Below are 9,718 nucleotides of genomic sequence, written 5' to 3'. Positions count from 1 at the left end.
TGGTGCATGAAACCTGTTTGGACTTAATCATATGAAAAGCAATGACACTAAGTTCACGGCAAATACACAATAATTCTGCACTATTCCAAAGCAAGCCCTATAGTACTTCTTTTAACAACAAAAATACAGTATTTCCCCCAAATGTTACAGACCACATCTCCCTCCTGTTAGACAGAAGTTTATAGCTAGACAGTGATGAAAACTTGAGCCATTTACCTGTCTTTCAGGAACAGAAATTATCTCAGCCCACAGTGAAAAGGGATTCTCTAAGGGGGAATTACTCTAAGGAGTAAGGAGAAAAGGGATTACTCTAAGGAGTAATTCTCATTAAAATGCTTAAGTGAGAGGATAATCTATTTATAACTTCTTTGCCTTCTCTGTCCACAAACAGGAGGTAGCAAAGCCTGAGCAATGCTATGAGTTTGGGGGTTTTTTTTGGTCAGGAGAAACAGTAATTTATTGTACACGACTAGTAAATTTCAGCTGGTGGGACACTAAGCAGGTGCACAGACCATATATGACCTTAGTTTAAGTTCTGTGGTTTTAGCTCTGATTTAGTTTTTATTAATTTTAAACTGAGAGCCTGACAGCCTAGCAATACTTTTGACAAGAGAGGCACATCCCACTACCAGGCTTTTTCCACAGTAGCCTGCTAAGTTCTCAGCCAGCCTGAGCTGAAACCATCATTCCCTCCCCAAGTCCTTGTTCTATGGAGTGTTCCATGAGGCACTGGACTGAAGGCACCAGTTCATGACCATACTATGTTAGTTTCACCCCAGTCTTCTTAGGAAGCTGTTGAAAACAAAGGAACAAGGCAACCTCAGCATTAGAAGTACAGTTTTGCATATTGGGATTAAGTCCTGACCAGCTTTAAAGGGAACAGTTACCAACACGCTCAGTATTAAGAGATAATTTGCACATCAGTGAATATCCAGCTTTGCAAAGTCTTCAACTCACCTTGATCAATTATGCAAGTCTGTCTGGAGGTTTTTACAAGGGCTGGATAGTCTCTGTAGTAATAATCTATATAAGCTTCAAGTTTTAAGTCCCTAGAATGAAAGAGAGGTGAATCACATCAGAGGGGAAAAAAAACACTCCACCTTCCTATATTTCTGTGACATTTTCTGTTGAGTTTTGTTAATGTTTGTGTACACACTAGATAAAAGTAGGGAAGTTCTGACTTCCTTAACTAAAACCGCTCATGGGTGCTGCCTATTCCCTAAACAGTGAATCTGCATGTTTAATTTTCCTCCAGTGGATTTCTCTTCAGCTGTTGTTCTGCTTTGTCCCACACCCCCACCACCACCACCTAAGCTGTGATCTCTGTTACTATAGTTTCCTCCAAATTCCAGTTGTTAAAGGTAGATAATCTGCTGGGTTGTCTGCAAGATATGAACGCGTATAACAGCTGCCAGCCTCAAAAGACACACAGTTTTCATTTCAGACTTGCTTCTCATTGTCATGATAGAACAGAGGACAGGCCACCCTTCCTTTTTAGCACTAGGGACTGGATGCCACCTCTGGGAACCATTTAGACAGCCAGCTATAGTAAGTGCTATTGGGGAAAAATCTATAGCCATAGAAAAAATTTGGTAGAAGTAGCAAATACAACTCAGGGAGATGTTACTGGGCCTTTTATTTAAATACATATCTGTATCCATCTATCTATATGCACACAATGCAACTTGAAGGTGGTTGTGGAAGACACAAAGATTAAGTCAATGGCTGCAGTGAAGATGCCACAACAATCAAGAATATTTGACATACCTCATGAGCTGTGCTGTGACAATACAGCAGAAAAAACACAAGCTGCAGCATCTAAGATTTGTGAATCACACTGCTGCTGGGAAGTGGCCAGAACCATATAAGAAATTTGCCATGGCAAATATCTTTAAGCACCATAAGGTTTTAAATATTCATTAATTTTCTTCAAATGTACAAAAAGTCAGCTCCACTTCAGGTAATCTCCAAATTCCCCATTAAAATAATTAATACTCATCATCAAGAGACACTGCACGATACGCAATATCTGCAATTTGTCAGTTGGGCATACCTGGCCAGCTGAACCAGAAGAACAACAAGTGAACGAATTCCTTCTCCCATTAGACTATTCAGTTTGAGCTCCTCATAGATGAGATGAAGAACAAAGAAAATAGCAGGAATATGGGTGAAAAGGAGCGTTGAGGAATCCAAACTAAGGCTCTGTGAAAAGTCATCCTTCGGAGCCAAAACTTCCAGAGGGTCCAGTCGCAAAGCTTTAGCAACAGGATGAGATTCAAAATTCCTATGATAATCAGAGCTCAAGAGATATTCCCAGTCCTAGACCAAACAAACAGGAAAGAGAGGCAGAGGTTCCACAGTGAACACAACCTTCCAGCAAAAGAACTCCAAAGCACTGGTACAGAGGCGTTTTTTTCCCCATAAACCAATACAAATGTGACTGTTGCATGGTAAATGTGCTGCACAAACCCTGCAAGCCATGGAAATTAAATTAGGTTTCACCCTTTTTTTTCCCCTCCCCGTTGTGCAAAAAAGGATTAAAACCTTATATTTAAAACAAGACAAAAAAAAAAAAGCTTAGAGTGCCTTCTTTGCACCAATATCCTGTGCATGAGACCTCACCGAGTAACCATGCAATTCCCATAGTGCTCCCAGCCTTCTTTGCACCTCCTCTGCCATAGCACATCAGGCATTAGATCCTGACCTTTGTTCCATGCAGACTGTAGTCTGTAACCACATGGCCTCACTGAGCTGTCAACCCACAAAAAGCTAATAGCATGACTGGACCACCACAGCTTGTAAGCCCCTTATGATGGGATGACAGTGAGCCTCGTGCACTTTACTGTTTCAACCATGTGAAAACTTCCTATTCCTGTTTAGGCAAAACCCAGTGGATCAAATCTTAAACACTTCACTAAATTTGGTGAATATTAACGCATCCAGTGAAGTATATAATTTGATGCTCCTAACTTGCTAAAGGTGCTGAGTAGCCACAGGAGTGAGACAACTTCACTTTAAAGGCATAAAGCATCTCGGAGAGATTTGACATTGTCAGGAGAATATCCAGGATTTCTTTATGATTCATATTAAATTAATTCCTGAGTTCAACCTGCTTCTCTGGAAGTGAGAACCCTAACAAGCAAGGTCACATGATGCAGCCACTGCACAGGGCAACATAACTTTTCTTCCCCCAAAGGCTTGTAATGTCAGATGAAATGCAATACTCAGAGAGTGTTTCCTCTGGTTTGCCTTTAAAAAAAAACCAAAAACAACCAGCCAACCGCCCTCAAGGTTCTTATTTGTAAAAGAGAACCGTTTCTTACTTCATCTGACCCTGTTTCTGATGGTCTAGCCTTCTTTGGAGCAATAACTGGTGAAAGCGATCCTTCAAAATCAAGCTGCAAGAAATAAAAAGATCAGAAGTAGCTCAGTATTGAAATTCCCAAGGTTGCACATGACTCATCTATCATAAAATCAGAATTCAAACTAAGCATTACAAGTCATTGCTTCAGGTACTTCTATATACTTTGCTTTCATATAAAACATACACTGTAATTCAATTTTTTTTCCTATATACAGCTAATGTAGTGTATGGTGCATGAATTTCACAGTTGGAGTGCCTAACATCTGGTATTTACTAGGACAGAGGAAATACTGTGGATGAGCTAATGCTAGTAATGTAGATATACTGTAACTGCTTTCACTTCAGTTGTATGCATTTCCTTGCTGGTTTGTTTGTTTGGTTGTTTTTTTTCCCCTGAGAGTCCTGCAAACATACTTGCTAGCAGGAAACTCCCTTACAGAAAACTCCAATTACATCTAGTAAAACAGTTTAAAAAAAAAACAAACCCAAACAGAACTTTAAATATTTTAATTAAAAAAATACATGGAAAATCCTCTTTAGGAAACAAGAATCTAAGTTGTGATTCGTGTTTCTAGCAAAAATAGGCTTAACATGAATTAGTTGAATCAAATCTTTAATGCATCGCTGTTAGTCATGAAATGAAGTAAAATCTTCATGTTTTATTTTTATTTGACCAAGACAGTTGGTGGTAAAGAACTTAGAAATATACTTCATGATAAACACAGACAAAAATGCACACCTAAAGTTTCGCAATATAGAATTCATTCAATGGTAACTTGTTATTTAAGACAAGATACAATCTATTTCTGACACAATTCAGTGTCTCTCTAATCATTCTGAATCTTGAAGAATTATCAGCAGTGTAAGTTTAAGCTAGGAAAACATACATATGAGCTGGCTTACATTACGTGTCCAGGACAGTCTCTCTGTGTTGTAACCCATCATATTCATGAGACAGGTTACAAATAAATTCCATTCGGAGTGATAGTTTGGTCCTCCTGGAGCATTATAAGCATTGTACCACTTGACAAGCATCTGCACTGCTATCTCCTTGGGCAGGATAGTTTTGACGCCTTGCAGACATCTTTTGACTGTTGGAAAATAAATTAAAAAAAAAAGTTAGGTGTGCTTTCCATCTTATCTCCTGGTACTTTTTCCAATCAGTGCTATAAATCTCTACAGCTGTGAATCTTGTATGGTTCTTGGACCTCCTTTTAACTCTCTGGCAACTTCTTTCAATAAAAGTGACACCACACAGCCTCCAACAGCTGCTCCTTTAGTTCAGGTTAAGCACAGCCCCTCTGATTCACCACACAAAGGGCAAAAAAGTTCCTTTTTGCTCATTACTGAAACCAGCTTGTGTTTGAACTGGCATCTCAGCCCTTCCTCAAGCAAGAACATACACAACAGAAGAGAGCAAAGCAATCTAATGAACAAAGAAAGTTTTGATAGTGCAGCAGGTGAAGCACTAAAGGAAACACAGCACACCTAAATAAATGGTAGCAGCTCTAGAAGGCAAGTTAATAGAACCTGGAACACGTGGTACTGAATCATTACAGTCTAAACTATGCATAAGCTACTTAAAAATGAACCCTCAAAAATTATGGAACGTATTTCCTGTGATGGATTCGGAACCATACCTAGTTCTGAAGTGGCAATTTCAGGAACTGTTATCCGAACCATTGTATTATTGCTGAGTTCCTGAAAAAATAAAGAGGTAAGAGCTGAATTATGAAATGCAGAAAGTAAAGCCTGGGTCCTTTTCTAAGAACTCAGAACTCACTTATGTATTAAGCATATTCCTAATTCCCGGCTATTTGCTACACTAAAGATTTGCAACCTCAGATGCTGCTCCATGAAACACTTGAAATAGGTCTTGAGCTGAATCACCTGAGGGAATCAGTTAAATTCTGTGACTTCTATAGTATTCTATAGAGAAGAAAAATGTGGAGTCAACAATGCAGGTGTGATATTTTGCTGTTGATCAGGAGCTGCTAGTAATGTCTCAATATGCAGTAGAAGTAAATTTGACCCTCACTTTGCTTTGCTAACAAAGAGTTGACTCAAATTGCAGGATAATACCTACTAAAGTTACTCTGTTGTGGACAGGATCTCTCAAAGCGTGAATGAAAGACCCAAGGTGCTGAAAAGTACAGTCTTCAACATAAGTTGAGTCATGAAGTTTGGAAGAATCCCTTAGCTCTGGAACTGGTGATAAAAGCACACCCTGAAAAGTGGCAAAAATGATTGCTTAGAATTGTTGAAATAAAAGGAACTGAGCAAAGGACAGCTAAAATTGCTGTTCTTAATTTAACAGCATTTTGAAAACAACTATAAATATCTTTCCAATCTCTGCCTCAGATGTTTTACAGAAATCATAAATAAATAAATAGGGCAGCACTAAATAGATCTTATTTAAACATTGTTTATTCAGAGGCTTTGAACAAGAAAAATAAAAGATTTAGCTCCAAAAGATACTTTTGAAGTAAAAAAACAGCCAATCATTTGAAGCTGTTAAAACTAAACCTTTTTGAAGGCAGGACTTCCTTTCTTCTTACCTCTTCTAGGGGCCCCAGATGCTTATTCAAAGGCTTGGATGGAGTGCTGACACTATCCAAAGGAGTACTTGGCCGAGGCATTTGGTTGGACATTGTCAGGGATGGAGCAGGCAGCCCAGGAATAAAAACCTTCCCCACCTTTTTGTGAACAATATATAAGAAAACAAATATTTGTTTTTCATGTCTGTGCTCCCACAAGCTTGCTTACATATACAGACATTATCAGATTTTAATATCATAAAGGAAAAATTTTAAGAAAAGCGGCTATATACTTAAACTAAAGTCTCTGAAGAGAAGATTAAAGATTACTTAATCTAATTACTTACTTCAGATGATGACACACTGAAAAAACTACCATATATGGTCAGTACTGTACATTATTGCTACATGCCTACTGCCACTAAAAGTTCTAGCAGGGCTTCACTGAGAAAGCTCTACTTTCAGAAAGTATACATTTTTTATATATATACAGATATATGTGTGTGCATATATATATATGCATACACAGACATGTACACAAATTGCAGTGTCCAAGGTTTTTGCATACACACAGAGAGCATAGTGCATCATCATAGAATTTAAGAAAAGGTTTTCATTATTTTGGATGAGTCATGTCCATCCTTGTAAAGCAAAATAATTTGACATCTAAAACTATCTGGAATGCTATAGAGAAGTTTGGAAGTTTTTTGTTCAGGGACAATTTTTATTTTTCATATTCTTGTAGTTTCCTTTCTTTGAAAGCATTTTATTATTTTAGTATTTTACTGTCACTGAAAATAAGCTCAAGAGACTATTTAATTGCACCGCAAGGTGCCACTGATTCTTCAGAACTACCTTTCCAGCACTGCACATAAACTACACTCGGTACAGCCACCTTCCTACCAAGTCCCAGGCAAGCAGCAGTCTACAGTAGCTTAAAATGATACCTTGTAAGGTATGATGAACACAGGATGCCCCTGAACAGTCCAGCTTGTAACCAAAGATTCAAACATTTATTTTGGGATAGGATAACTGTTACTTACCCGAACCACTCCAGAATAAAGCACTAGATTTCCACTGCCTTCCAGAACCAGCAGCATATCAATGCCCTGTAAGAATCAAGCAGAATATTCAGCTTCTTGTCTTTAATAGACAACAGTTGGACAACACAAGTGACAAAGAAGAATACTCCACAATTAAAAGTCCATAGAGGGGGTACGTACCTGCACCGGAGCTGCATCCTTTGCTTGAATATTAGTAACAGAACCAAAGATCAGCTGTGACTTATCGTTGCTCTCTTGAAATTTTACACACCTAGAGATTTGAGAAAACAACAGGAAACATAAAAGGACTGTCCCATCTGTTGCTACAGAAAGACAGAAAATTAAAACTGTGTTGCATGGTGCAGTTACTTTTACTGTGGTATAGCCGGTTGCTTCCTCCTTCCTTTGCTTGTTTTGCCCTGTTAGTCAACTTACTTTTACTCTACTAGTTTTAATGAAAACTAGTACATGTACTTCTAAAGGGTAAAGATGAGGATAAATAAGCATACCATTCAAATTACAGTGAATCTTCTCTCACAACTTCAGTTTTATTTAAATAGCCCAAAACATCTATGCCACCATTCCACTAGCTGTAGGACTAAGTATGTTAAAACCCATATCTAGCTAGTAATTTCTAGAGTGCTCCTCTTTGTTCACCTGTCCCCAAGACAGAGACACTCACCGCAGCTGGAGCTGGGATTCCACTAAAAAGCATAAGAACTTCTGCCCACAAAGATCAGTGGTAATAAACACTTTTGATGCTTGGGAATTCTTCTCTCTGTAAAAGAGACACAACGATCAACACACTGGGTGGTCTACTATAAAAATTTTAGTGAAGGAAAACACAGTGTCCACAAGCTGTAGGGTCACACTGGACTTCAATGAGCAGAACATCAAGTTGCCAGAATGTGTCAGTCTCAGTTTCAGTCATTACTCTGGAAATTTATTTTCCAGCACTCCAATTTTCACATTCTGCACTTTTTGACATGCAGAGCACATGCTATTTGGCTTTGTTCTCCTGTTCAGTCATAGGTTTTATGCTGTGTTTTGCCCCTTTTGATGGTAACACAGAAAGAGATACAAAGAGATACTGCCCCTAAAAAATTAAAAACAAAACCAAAACACCCAAAGCAATGACCAGGTTAGAACCTACTTTGGTTTAGAGATCTCATGAAACCACTGAGCTGAGGGCAGCAGATAACACAGCAGGTAAAACTGCTCCAAGTGCCCAATTCCCTTTTCAAGAGAGCTGCACACTTAGCAAGCATAATTTTTCCAAAAAATTAGGAAGTGCGGGTCTACACATCTGTTTTAAGGTAGCACCATTTGCACAAAGCACACAATAAAATAAGTTATTTTACTTCATTTCCCCCCCACAATGGGAATCTGTAACTTCTCACATCCCAACACAAGCATCTAACCTCATGTTTGTGACTGTTTCTGTCCACAGATGATCTATACACAGCTCAGGAACAATTGGTTCAGTTTCTGGCATAAGGAAGGAATCGCTGGCAGTGCTGTTTGGAGAATGGGTAATACTGTGCCTCTTCGGTGACTGAGCATTACTGGAAAAGTTGAATCTCTGCACTCCTGAGAAAGAATGTACTCCCAGGGCAGGGGAGTGAGAGCGGCTGTAAGCAAAGACATAAGACGCTACTGAGGAGTGGATTTACAAAGTCAGGTACAGAACCCCTGTTAAGCCAGGGAGCCCGTACACTGGTAGAGACTTCTTCACAAAACAACACACAACCAAAGCTGCTCTAAAACAGTAGCTAGTTCAATATTAGCCTCCTAGCACAGGAAAACATTTCTCTAATTAAACTCAAATAATCTCTGTCAGAATCCAATAGATGAGATTTCAAAAGTAAGAAAATCAACTTTTTAAGTTGCGCAGTCCATTCCATCAAAAAATCTCTCCCCTCTAAATAGGGCTTTCTTCAGAAAAGCTAACTGAAAACACTCCTGGGACTCAAAGGACCTGCAAACAGTCCCTGACTCCACTACAGACTGGCTGTGCAATGACAGAACAGCCTCTTTGGCTCTTGCACACCAATTAACCCCTTGTGCTATAGGGATAATAGCCCAAGAGGGGTTTCAGATGCTGTAACAGAGGAGGCAACTGCACCTCAGATGAACAGACTTGTAATGGCAGAAAAAGACAGACAGCAATTCCAGATGTGCAGCCTATTCTATAGCTCGTATTCTGTTGTATCATCTGTCTACGCATCACGTTCAGGACCTACCTCAAAGCAGCCATGTTGGAGATGGATGGCGAGCGGGACTGCATGCTTGGCGATGACGCTGATCTGCTCTGGCTGTGGATAGACGAGTAGTTCTGGAAAGGGGAGCCCACAGGTGAGTCTCCTTTTGAGAGGCTTCTGAGATGAGCAGTCAAAGAGCTGCTAGTGGCCATGTGCTGCGGTGTGCCCATCTGCTCCGAGAACTTCAGCACTGCATTCTGCTCCTGCGAGACAAAACAGAGCTGTCTAGGCACGAACAGCACATGGGTAATAACAGCCAGGAAGATGCTCAAATAGCTTGTTTCATCAGTTAGGTGTTAAAATCCATGCCCAAGTAGGTGTTCAATCTAAGAAGTTACTCCTACCAACTATTCTCTCTCCCCCTCAGAGTCACAGAAACTACTCCTACCGTTTTCAGGGCAGTAAGATGTTTGTTGCATTTCTTATAGAACACAGCAGTTTAAACAGAGTCAAAACCTTTTAGTACAACGTAAGGAATATAATTCCTGCACCTGGGTCGGGGCAACCCCAGGC

The 9,718-nt window shown here is 39.5% G+C and overlaps 1 protein-coding gene across 1 annotated transcript in view; it reads right to left on the bottom strand.

The window, feature by feature from the left end:
• The window catches only part of ANAPC1 (anaphase promoting complex subunit 1), a gene marked incomplete at its 5' end in the record, with an annotated part of 30,333 nt that extends 20,925 nt beyond the window's left edge, over positions 1-9,408 (bottom strand). The window contains 14 exon segments of the mRNA XM_029085203.1: positions 1-5; positions 7-22; positions 958-1,049; positions 2,054-2,319; positions 3,324-3,398; positions 4,268-4,455; positions 5,005-5,065; positions 5,451-5,591; positions 5,923-6,060; positions 6,945-7,010; positions 7,125-7,215; positions 7,627-7,722; positions 8,366-8,575; positions 9,188-9,408. The exon segment at positions 1-5 is cut by the window's left edge and continues 119 nt beyond it. Of these exon segments, the coding sequence (XP_028941036.1) occupies positions 1-5; positions 7-22; positions 958-1,049; positions 2,054-2,319; positions 3,324-3,398; positions 4,268-4,455; positions 5,005-5,065; positions 5,451-5,591; positions 5,923-6,060; positions 6,945-7,010; positions 7,125-7,215; positions 7,627-7,722; positions 8,366-8,575; positions 9,188-9,408 (1,666 nt within the window).
• Positions 9,409-9,718: the final 310 nt, after the last annotated feature.

Source organism: Antrostomus carolinensis, unplaced genomic scaffold (assembly GCF_000700745.2).
Source record: "Antrostomus carolinensis isolate BGI_N321 unplaced genomic scaffold, ASM70074v2 scaffold21835, whole genome shotgun sequence".
NCBI lineage: Eukaryota > Metazoa > Chordata > Aves > Caprimulgiformes > Caprimulgidae > Antrostomus > Antrostomus carolinensis.
Note: the sequence above shows the minus strand (reverse complement) of the source record. Positions and strands in the feature narration are given on the sequence as shown.